We start from the raw sequence: 12,007 nt of genomic DNA, 5'->3' as shown, positions 1-12,007 counted from the left end.
TTCTCAGCTCCTTGCCCGCCACCTGTAGCCCAGCTTCCTGATCCCTAACCCATATTTTTATGGCTGCCACTTGAAACTCCAAGCATGTTTGGCATGTAGAGCCTGTGTATGACTGGTGACATCATGAGTCTATTTTGACTCCTGTTCTTATCGTGAGTCTGTATTGCCTCAGAGAAGCAGCTGGGTACCCCCACTGAAGCTGGTCAGATGCCAGGTTCAGAAAATACTCTGTAAGTCAGACTGCTCTGTGATAGCTGGGTGTAGCTATGGACCGCCTTTCTAACTGCACCACCTTCCTGTGCTCCCTTCTCCACCCACCCAGCATCGTTTCCTGTTTTAGATGTGATAGAAACTGACTGCTCTGTAGCCATGCCTTGCCAGTGGTAGCAGAGGCTCAGCAAGACAGCTGCCCCAAGGCTGCTCTGGAAAATGCTTGGTTGAGAGGCAGCCAACATTCCTCATAGGAACCCTCCCTCTGCAGTACATTCACAGTCACACAGGCAACTAGTTGTTCATGTAGTGGCCTGTCCGCATAGCCCCACCAGGACTTCCCACCTGAGCCCTGGCAACCATAAAAGAACATACAACAGAGGGAGAGCCCGTGCCTTGGGAAAGCTGCATAGAAGTTGCTGGAATGTGGCACAGAAGTATAAGCTATAGGACAAAAAGGACACTCAGAACCTATCTTTTCCACTCCAGTCAGAATCTGGGACCTTAATACGGTCACATCTTTTGAGTTGGGTACCTAGCATAGGCTGTGGCTTTGCTATTCTGCCCATTTGGGCCAATTCCATCTTGAGTAGCCTGCAGCAGCTCAGTTGTGTGGTTAGTTTGGGCTCGGGGGAAAGACTGCCCTACAGGCCTTGAACCCAGACTATCCATTCCATCTTTAAACTTCTATACTGAGAGCCAGGCAGTGGTGGCGCACACTTGTAATCCCAGCACTCGGGAGGCAGAGGCACGCAGAGCTCTGTGAGTTTGAGGCCAGCCTGATCTACAAAGGGAGTCCAGGACGGCCCGTGCTACACACACACCACACCACACCACACCACACCACACATCCACCCTGTATTGCGGTTTCAACCTGATGGATGTCTTCATTCCTTTTGTGTGAAACTCCACCGGAAGCCAGCCTTGCCTTTAAAAGGCTGCCTGTGCTACCAGATGTACTAAGGAAATGTTTCATTTCCTGTTTAGTAGCCTCAGGGCCCAGGCCTGCTTATCTCTCGGTGGCCACGCAGTCCTGCCGAGCACAAAGTGCCATGGACCCTGACCACGAGGAGCCTGGGACGTGTGGCTAAGTGGGCAAGACCACAGGAAACGAGAAGGGTGCTCTCCACGCCGTATACAGGCATGGTAGGCATTCGTTGGTATGAAATGAATATAAAGTTAGACGTTAAAATGCTTTCTTTGACCTAAAGGGTTTTATTTTCTTTTGTCGTTCAAAAACAAAAATCCCATGACCCTCTCATTTAAAAATAAAACACACGACCCAGAGGAATACACCTTTTGTCTCTGGTGGGTGGCTAGTTCTGCGCAGTACAGAACTGCATCCCTGAGTGGCAGATCACTGCACAAGTTGTGAGGCAAGAGCTGCTTACTGCTTATTCAGTGCTGGAGAAGGAAAGCAACTCGGCGCGGGGCGGGAGGGACCCGAGTAGGGCGAGTGTCTTCCCCGAAACGAGGGCAGAGAGACAGCCAGGGGGCAGCAGAGGCCCGCCCGAGGCCCGACTGCGCTTGCGCAGAGCCTGCGGCGCCCAGGACGGGAAGTAGGCGGGGCCGGCCCAGAGCAGCTCGTGGGGAGTACTGCGGCAGGCTGGCAGGCTGGCAGGTGAGGCCCCCGGGGTGCCGGGGATGAAGAGCAAGGGTGGAAGACTCGGACTAGGGTGGCGGTCACGTCGGGGCCCGAGGTGCACGAGGTGGACTGAGGACTGAGGACGAAATTGAGAGGTGAGAAAGTGCTAAGGCCAAGACCGGTTTCGGGTGCCGTAGCCCAAGGGACTTGGGGTAGCAGGGAGCAAAAGATCGGAGCAAGCAGCCGGGACTGAGGGACTGGAGGCAAAGCATAGGGAACTAGGGGCATGGAACTGGGAGTCCATTGACCACATAGGGGTGTGACTGAACCGAGGTCCAGGGGTGGCCTGAGAGCTGTGAGGCAAAACGGAATACCAAGCAAGGGGTGACAGTCCCTCCGTTTTGAAGGATCTCTCACCCACACCCACCCCCACCCCCCAAAACATGTGAGCCAGGCCCTTGCCCCAGCTCTCAGCCCTACCAGTGAAGACGCCCCTCTGAGACCACATCTTTTCAACCTGACTGCCCAGCCCGGTGGCGCCCCTGAGTGTATTTAAAGCCAGTGCTTTAGTTAACACCTGGTTTGGAGGCTCAGCCTGAAGATGTTTAGACAGATTGCGGTAGAGCCTCATCCTGAGTGCCTGGGGCTCCACCGTTACAGCTGTGTGGTCTCAGGCCAGCCTCTACACTCTTTGTAATGATGAGAAAGGCACTGTAGGGATTTCTGCAGACACTAACACCTAGGGAGCCCAGTGGAAGGCCGTGGTCGGCTCCACCAAGGCCTTCTACTTCAAGGTCCCTTGATTAACAGATGTCTTCACAATATCAAGCTCTGTGAACTATTCCCACCTGAGGAATTGAGCACAAGTCCATCTCTGCCTCCTGGTCTCTATGATCATATCCCTCCCGTTGTCAAATGTTATTACGTTTTCTGGGAACAGACTGGGCTAAAAGTGGCCAAGTCACTGGGCACCAGAGTCCTCAACTGAGTCCTGCTTTGGTCACATCTCATGTTTGTGGTCTTAGAGTAATAGCACTTGGTTTCTTCATCTGCAACGTGGCCTGATAATCATGTACCCTTCTGAGAGGTTTACAAACCATACCCCCCCACACACACAACATTAATTTGCAGAATTCCATTGTGGCCTCACGTGAGTCCAACCTTGCCTTTTAGGCTGCCTTTGCTACCCACTGTACTAAGGGAGTGTTTTCATTTCCTGTTTGCTAATCCCAGGTCTCAGGCTTCTAATCTCACTCAGTGGCCATTCAGTTTTACTGAGCATAAAGGGGATTAGGGACCTCGACCACATGGAATTTAGGATCCACTGAACAAGCCTTTAAAAAGAAAAATGGCTGCCAAATAATATGGCTGTGTTTGATGCCACAGAATGGCCCATTAAAGATGATTAGAGTGGGGAGTGGACATGGCTGGGGTGGAATGCATGTTCAGCATGCACAGGGCCCTGGGTTGAATCTCCAGCACCAATAGAAAAAACAATTCTTGAAGTGTTTTTGGATACTGTTGTTTTGTTTTGTTTAGACAGGGTCTATGTAGCCCAGGCTGGCATCCAACTCATAACGTAGCTAAGGATAACCTTGAACTTGAGCTCTTTCCTGCCTCTACCTCCCAAGTACTGGAATTACTGGTGTTTACCACCACATCCAGGTTTTAGATGAACCCAGGGCCTTGAGCCTTCAAGGTAAGAATCAGCCAAATGATACACTAACCAGCACCCCACTGCCCTTTGGGTTTTGTTTGTTTGGTGGGGGTGGGCTTTGTTTGTTTTTTGTTTTGCTTTGTTTTTGAGACAAGGTCTTACTCAGTAGCCCAAGCTGGCACCAAACTGGTGTCAAGTCTCCTGCCTCAGTCTCCCAGGTGCTGAACCACCTAGCATGAACCACCATGCCAGGCTAAAGTGATAATTTTATAATGTATATCTTACCACAGTATTTATAACAAGCATTTATAAATATAAACAAAGTCTTTTCCATGTACGTAGTAAAAGTTAGTTAAGATCTATAAGGATTTACACCAAACTATTCCTAGCCGTTAGTTACAAATAGAGAAAAAATAGAGAAGTTAGAGTCCTAGGCTAGGGATATAGCTCTGTTGATAGACTCCTTGCCTAGCATGCATGATCAATCCCAGCTCCACATAAGCCAGATGTGGTGTACACCTGTGATCCCAGTTCCGGAGAGTGGAGACAGGAAGATCACAAGTTCAGGGTCTAAGGAGCAGCTGCCAGCTTGTAAGTACAGAAGCAGTCCCAGAACCAGGAGGACTCAGCCAAGGCCCTGCAGCCATGGGAGTAAGGGGCTTGCCACCCCTTTGCCCTCCCACGCCACCCACCACTACCACCGTTCCTTGCTTAGTGGTTTTCACACACTCATGCACATGTTCCTCTCATGCTGGCTGGGTCCTTTGCTACTGTGAGCACATTATTGAAATCAAACAACCGCCTCCCAGACCCAGCACTGTGTTCTCCTACCCCTGCTTCTCCACAGACTCCTTCGTCCAGCTGCTGACTGCCAGCCAGCTGCCACTGTCCCTTCCAGTGATCAGTGGTGCTGTGCCCTTTACCAGTCCCTGCTGCCTCTGTCAGAACCTTTCTCTCCTGGTCTCGGGCTTCCACAGCAGGGTTGTTGGAAAGGCATCCATCAGATCTAGGAGTTTGTCGGAAAAAGGAAAAGGATATTACTCTTTTCCTCTGCCTCAGCTAGACTCCAGAAAAGGAAAACTGGTTCTTCCCTGTGACCCAAGCCACACAATGCAGAAATGAGTCTTGAGTTGCCGCAGCAGACAGAATTTCTCTGGGCACACTGCCTTTCTAGTGCAAGTGGATGGTTAGTGCAGGCCCTGAGAGTAAGCCAGCCTATACAAGCAGAGCTTTGCACAAGAGCATGAGCGTGGAGTCATGCTCTTTGCCATGCCATCCAGGCCCCACTCAGCGTGCATGGTACAGGTAGCCATGGGACCTGTACCAGGTCCTGAGCCAGGAGCAGAGAGCACAGGGCATTTAGAGTGGGTGTACTGCCAGGTACATTAAAGGCTTGGGTTTGTAGTGCTGCAAGGCAAAGAGGATGATGAACCCAGCCTCCAGGGAAAACAGGTCAACTTTGGGGACTCCAGACGAAGGAAACAGCTCAAGGGTGAAGGTTAGAAAGACGTCTGCCTTCTAAAACATATAGCAGACATAGTACCAGGTGGGTGACTATGGGCAGGGTGGGCTGTGGGCAGGGTTTTGCTAGTTGGGGCTTTCACTTTGATCTTAGTCATAGCTTTATGTCAAGCCATTTAGCACTGCTGGAGGTTCCAGTACCACTAGGGCCTGTAAAATTTCATGAAACAAATATAATCCAAATGCTTGTCAGTTGCTTGTGAACAGCTTTGCAGTAATCATACTTCTGTTCCTGCATACCTAGGGGCTAGAGTGTGTGAGTGGGGTACCATGTGACACTTGGCCTGGTCCATCTCTTTGTCCCCATGCTCTGCAGCTCTGACAACTACTTCTGTTGTGTATCACCAACCCCTGGCCCAGAACTCACTCTCTTCTTCTTTTCTATCTTACCTTTGGGTTAGATTGCTTCTGTCTCGTTCCCAGACTGATCTTTCTTTCTTTGCTTTATTTACACTCTTATCTTTTTATCTGCTTAGTCTTTGTAACCTAGGCTACATTTTATTAACCTGTAAGTAAGCGTGAGTGTAGACAATAAATTTTAGCTCTAGCAACATAATCTTCACTAAGAAGTACTATATCTGCCAGCTAGTGGTGGCAGACACCTTTAATCCCAGCACTTAGGAGGCAGAGGCAGGTGGATGTATGAGTTCCAGGCTAGCCTGGTCTACAGAGTGAGTTCCAAGACAGCCAGAGCTATACAGAGAAACCATATTTTGAAAAAAACAAATTTAAAAAAAGCACTATATCTATAGTTTTGCAAAGCCACTTTTAATCCTTTAGTGTATGCCCCCAGAGGGGAGGAAAACACTCCAAGAGTGGCCCAGGGGGAGAGAGGCTGCAGAAAGAAGACCCACTGCAGAGTCAAGACAAAGGGAATATGCTGTGAGTGTTACAGGGGAAGGTGAGCATGGTGGGGCTGGCTCCATGTGCAAACAAGGACAGAGAAAAGGTGGACCCCAAGACTCTTAGGCTCCTCCGCATTCTACTTTTTCTGCTTCTTCTGTATGATCTCCAAGTCCCTCTGTTTGCACATGGCAGCAGAAGGCCTGTCATCTCTCATCCTTTATCATACTGCCTGGTGGATGAGCTCAAACTGGCTGCTGTAGACCGGGGTGCAGGATCCTGCCTTTGTTGCAGCCCCTCATTCTGTCCGGTGTTGGAGGCTGCTTAGTTTTTGACACAGGGTCTCTGTAGCCTGACCTAATTTGGCAATGGTTATGTAGACCATAATGGCCTCAAATTTGTGGCAGCCCTCTTGCCTCTGCCTTGTGAATGCCAGGATTATAGGCATGTGCTAACACCAGCCTGTAGCCTCTTGTATATATCTTTTTTAAACAAATTAGCTTTTGATTTCAGCCTTTGAAAGAAGAAAGAGGTGTTGTGTTTTGTTTGCTTATCACTTGTGTCAGTTATTTTTTTTTTTTTCTTGTTGCAAAAAAATACTTGATGGAGGAAGCACACCTTTAATCGGAGCACTCGGGAGGTAGAGGCAGATGGGTTTCAGACCATCCTGATTTACAGGGCGAGTTCCAGGATAGCCAAGGCTACAGAGAGAAACCCTGTCTCAGAATAAAATAAAATAAAATTAACAAAAGCTTAACAAAAACAATTTAAAAGAAGGGTTAATTTTGGTTTTCAGTTTAGAGGAATGCAGTTCATGGTGGCAACATAATCTCCAGAAGCAACTAGTCACATTGTGTCCATGGTCAGGAAACCAGAAGTGGGTGCTGAGCTCAGCTGCTACACTTCTTCTTTAATATAGGACCCCAGGTGACGGGATGGTGCCGCCCACAGTTGACCTTCCCACTTCAGTTAACCCAACCACGAGAGTCTCTCACTGGATGGCTTTCCCTTCAGTATTCTAGGTCCTGCCAAATGAACAGTAACTGTCACACCACACATTTTCTTTTGTACCCTAAATACTATTTCGGTTAACATGATATTGGAACCCTCCCCACATCTATTTCTCTTTTGGTGTTTTGTTTAGTTTTGTGTTGCCGCAGAATCTCATGTATCCCAGGTTGGCCTGTGACTCTCTGCATGTAGCCCAGGATAGCCTTGACATTCTAATCCTCATGTCCCTCTCTCTCAAGTGTAGGATCAGAGGTGCACAGTAGCACACCCATTTATGCTGGGAATTGAACCTGGAACCCTGGGCATGCCAGGCAAGCAGTCCACCAGCTGAGATGGTGGACAGTCCCTCTTTGTGTCTTTTACTTCTTGTTTTACTGGAAGCCTCATTCTGAAGTGAGGTGCTGAGTGAGGACAGTCTTGGCTGCAGCGTGTGCTTTGAGTTCCCTCCTGCTACCTCTCCAAGTTTTCCTCATCTGTCTGGTTCACCCTTAGTCCTCCCTCTGGGCAAAGTTTGAAGGTACCATCTGTGGTTGTCCTAGAAGTCTCACCCATCTAGCAGTTAGAATCTTCAAGGCCTCCAGAGGGAGCCATCTCTGAAGCCTCTCTCCAGGTTCCCCCGCCTTAGAGCTTGGGATGCTCAGAATCTTATATCCATTTTATCACCTTAAAGATCGTCATTTGTTTCCTCTGATGGTAAACACACTGGGCTCTTTCCTGATGAAGGTCCCTAAGCCAGAGTATCAAGGAGAGCCTTCAGAGGTGCCCCATCCTTAGGGGGCTCACTGAACAGCCACAGTGGCCTGGGGTAACACTGCCAGAAGCAGTGGCTGCTGAGAAGGAGGTGGTAATTGGGGCTTTATCTGTCAGGTGTGGTGGTAATTGGGGCTTTACTCCAACCCCTGGGCGAGCAGGGGAGGGAGGGACAGACACATCACAGGGGTTGTCAACGAAAGGCAGAGGGAATATGGCTCTAGTGGTAGTGGGCTTGCTTTGCATGCATACCTTGGCCTCAATTTCCAGCATCACAAGGGGAGAAAAAAAAGATATAAGCAAGAGACACTCTAGTACTGTTTGAGGCTGGATGATTGTAAAGGAAGAAAGGAGTCTTTGGGGGTCATTAGTTATCTAAAGGGGTTACAGACTAAAGGACAAGCCTACAGGCTTGGACATTAAATATATGGAAAGAGCTGGTTGACCATGCCAGAAGTGGCTCTGAGCCAGATGAGAGCTAAAAGCCCAACCCAGTGAAGACACCAATGTACTGCTATAGACTTGCAAGAGTTTGGGGCATTTTATGTACCTCAAATGTGAAAGGGCCAATGTGGGAAGGGACAGGCTCAGGCAGGCATTCCTCCAAGCCCTATCTTTATCCTGAGACCTTGGGCAAGGGACCACCACCTCCAAATTTTAGTGAAGTGGGGTTTTAACCTGACTTTGCAGAGCTTGAGGCAATACCCAGGACCTGGCAGCTACAAACCCTCAGGAAAACCGTAAGGGTTTGGGACGAGGCTGAAACCCATGTCCCCAGCTTCAGCCTGGGATACTCTGGGCTCTTGACTCACTCTTCCTATTAGAGAGCAATGGATAGACTTGACCATGTCCCAAAGGCTCCTTATTCCTGGTTAGCCCTGTGCTTCTCCCAATCCGGCAGCCCCAGCAGCACCCTTCTCACGCCTAAGTTTTTCTTTCTCTCGCAAATAGCTCTACACTGGTGACCTGTGTGTGTGGTTACTTTTCCCACCATTACTATGGCCTGACACATATCCCTTTTTACCAGCTGGGCAGTTGTTGACATGCTGGCATCCTGATATCTGGTTAAACCCCTTTACCTGCCTTCATGACCTGGTTCCGGTGTCCCTGTCCTCTGGTCCTCTCCGCCACTCTGCAGAGAACATGCATTCCCTCCTTCAATTCTATGGGATGTCTTCATGGCCTGCTTCTGATCCCATCTCCTGAGGCAGTTCTCTGGGTATGCATGTTTCTCCACTTGAACTCGTGTCAGGATACTAAATGGGAATGACTCTCCATTAACTATGTTCCCTGAACTGCAAGGCCCAGGGCTTGTTGAGGTACCTGCCTCACTTTGCCGGCTGGTAAAAGAGACAAAGCAGGGCACCTATATTCCCCATCATACAGAAACTGTCACCCTGTGATATTGCTAACTCTGACATCTCTCCCCAGAGTGAAGACTTGGCCATAGACCATCTCACCCCAACCTAGCTGTGAGCCCCCCCCCCCCCGGGATGCACTGGGCATGGCCTCTGGAGCCCCACAGAACAGCAGCCAGATGGCCTGTGATGGCGAGATCGCAGGCTTCTTGGACACGTTCCTCCGAGACTTCCCAGCCCCACTGAGCCTGGAGAGCCCTTTGCCATGGAAGGTTCCAGGGACAGTACTGAGCCAGGAAGAGGTGGAGGCTGAGCTGGCTGAGCTGGCCATGAGCTTCCTGGGCAGCAGGTAGGTCTTGGCTACCTCAAAATAGAGGAGCTTGATGGAAAGGGACAGGGTGACCTTGACCCTAGTCTCATGGGAGTGTTTGTGTCCCAGGTGGTGATCTTGACCCTACCTGAGTCTCATGGGATTGACAGGGTCATCCCTTCTCTGGACGTTCCAGCCTGAAAGTTCAGGGAGTGACAGGCCCTGACATTCTGTGCCTTTCCTCCCCAGTGTGTACCCATCAGCACTAGGCCTGCCTGCCACTCTGTGTCTTCGCCTCTTACGTGGCGGCAATACTAGACCTGCACTTCTGTGTCTCTCAGTTTTTCATCTGGAAGACTTCTGTCTTCTCCGATCTTAGCCTCTCAGCATGTTTGGGCAGGGGTTGTTTCAGGATTGCTTTTATTTTCCTTATCAGGTCAACCACTGTCTCATTTAAAGGAAATACTTTGTGTCTTCTCTTCACCGTCTGAATGCAACATCCCCACTCCCATGCTTTGCAGCTATTACTAAGTAAAATAGGAGTCTTTTGGACACTGGGGTCCTAAGACAAGCTGCTGAATGACTAATGCACAGGTGCACTGGGCAGACATAGTTGCTGTTCCCCATAAGACAAACACATGGCTAAGTTTCCATCATGCTACTCAGAATCTCAGAGTAGTCCGCCATTTTAAAGTTATTTATTTCTTATTCCTACAGTTGTTTTTTTTTTAATTCATTTTGTGCATGTGAGTGGTTTTGCCTATGAATTTGGATGTGTACCACATGTCTGCCTACAGATGGTCGTGCGCCACCATGAAGGTGCTGGGTACAAAACCCAGGTCCTTTAGAAGAATAGCAAGTGCTCTTAACCACTGAGCCATCTCTCCAGCCCATACATTTTTCCATTTAGCGTTTTCGGGCATTGCTAAAGTAATTGCGTTAACAAAAAGGGCAACTTGGAGCTAGCTAATGATGCTCCTGTGTAGATAATCCTGTAGCCATGTAACAACGTATCACAGTGTGGGCAGCAGAAACAGAAGTTTGTCCTTTGACAGGTCTAAGGGCCAGAAACTCAAAATCAAGATATGAACAAGGCTCACTTTCTCGAAGGCCACCAAGGAGATTGTTCTAGAGCTCTCTGGTGGTGACTGCTGCGCGTGGCTTGGCGTGTAGAGTCACATCTCTGGGGTTGCCTTTATTATCACATGGCCCCTCCCTGTCTGTAACCTCACTCCTTTTTTAAAGTTTATTTTCTGTGAGTATGTACAGCATCTGTACAGAGATCAGAGGACAGCCTGGGGTGTCGGTCCATCAGTCCACTTCGTGTGACACAGTCTTCCATTGGCCAGACCTTCACCATGTAGGCCAGGCTAGTTGGCCCTTGCATTTCTAGGAATGCCCATGTCTCTGCTTACCGTCTGACCATTGTTGGAACTGCAGACGTGCGCCCTTGCACTCAGATTTTTACATGGCTTTGGGGGAATCTGCACTGGCATCTTTATGTTCACAAAAGAAGCACTTTACTGACTAAGCTGTTTTTTTTTTTTTTTTCTTGGCCTCCTTACTTGGAGGAAGCTAGTCACAATAGGTTTTGGACCACAGAATGACCCCACTTTACTGTTACTGCATTTAAAAAAAAACTGTAGTTCCAGATCAGGTCACTTTCTGGGATTAGGTCTTCAGGGTATACAGTTGAACCCAGTCTAGGTGCTTAGGTATAAGTCCTGCCCATTTTTTTAGGCAGAGGTAAGTGAGGTATGAGACTGGCTTCATGGCCTGGGCAAGGTAGGGCCACTCAGCTCTCTAAGTCCTGACAATCCAAGAGGCAGTGGGTACTGTCCCAGCTCAGGTAAAGATGAGCAGGCGGAGAAGAGCCTGGTCCAGCCACCCTACAGATTGTGGGAAGGAAGAGCAGCGGTTTTGTGAGGTTCTTCTAGGCTCACCCTTTTCCAGAAGAGCTGTGCTGGGCCTTGTGTCATTACCCCTTCATTTATTTATCCAGTCTAGAAGTCTTTGTGCCATGAAAGACAGTGAAGGACAGATCCATCTCTGCCCTCTGCCCTCTGTGTTCCTGCAGTCAAGCTCCTATTGGTCAAAGGGGTAGCTCATGGAAGCCAGGGACATTTCAGGCCGTACAACATCTGTACAAGCCTGCACTCACTAAGGGAATAAACCCAAGCTTCTTAATCTCAGCACTCTTCCCACAGCTGGAACAGCGTCTAGCCTCAGCATATTGTCACCTCGGTGTTACCTGAGTATGTGAGAAATTAGCCCCCAGTGCCCTTCATCTCCATCTCTACTCACCCAACAACAGTTGCTAGGATCCTAGCATGGTAGACAACTCACAGGCAGTCTGCTTTAGAGCCATGTCTATCCTGGACCCCACAGCTCAGGAGCATCGCTCTGTGATCTTAATATATGAATATGATGTTGCTAGTTGGTTTGGGGAAACTATTTTAGAGGCAGGCAGTATAAAGTAACTCATCCTCAGGGTGGGAAAGAACTGGCTACTTCATTGTCAGAAGCCTTGAATACAGGGAGTGAGAGGAAGGCTCCTAAGTTCTGCCTTCTTAAAAGAAGTCCAGAGCAGCAAAGCAGCACTTGGGAACCAGAAAGCTGAGTCAGTTCTGGGAGCAGGAGGAAGCAGCCACCAGACCTTCCACATATATGACAAAGGGCCTTGCTACCTGCATGGCTCAGCAATATCCAGAAAGAAAACCAAGCCCAGAAGGACTGGAATGGGGGGTAGGGGTTGGAGAGAG

General features: G+C 49.2%; 1 protein-coding gene across 3 annotated transcripts in view; it reads left to right on the top strand.

Annotated features, from left to right (window-relative positions):
* Positions 1–1,763: 1,763 nt before the first annotated feature.
* Ppm1f (protein phosphatase, Mg2+/Mn2+ dependent 1F) overlaps positions 1,764–12,007 on the top strand; it is a 31,325-nt gene continuing 21,081 nt past the window's right edge. The window contains exons 1-3 of one of the 3 annotated variants that reach the window (XM_055610250.1): positions 1,781–1,950; positions 8,605–8,796; positions 9,009–9,284. In XM_055610250.1, the coding sequence (XP_055466225.1) occupies positions 9,082–9,284 (203 nt within the window). In that variant the 5' untranslated portion in view covers positions 1,781–1,950; positions 8,605–8,796; positions 9,009–9,081. Of the gene's footprint in view, positions 1,951–8,604; positions 8,797–9,008; positions 9,285–12,007 lie in introns of all 3 variants that reach the window. The other 2 variants (XM_055610251.1, XM_055610248.1) reach the window with 2 other exon arrangements.

The sequence above is a fragment of the Psammomys obesus genome, unplaced genomic scaffold (genome assembly GCF_907164565.1).
Source record: "Psammomys obesus unplaced genomic scaffold, mPsaObe1.curated_primary_1811, whole genome shotgun sequence".
NCBI lineage: Eukaryota > Metazoa > Chordata > Mammalia > Rodentia > Muridae > Psammomys > Psammomys obesus.
The sequence above is the reverse complement of the archived record's forward strand: the minus strand, read 5'-3'. Positions and strand labels throughout refer to the sequence as shown.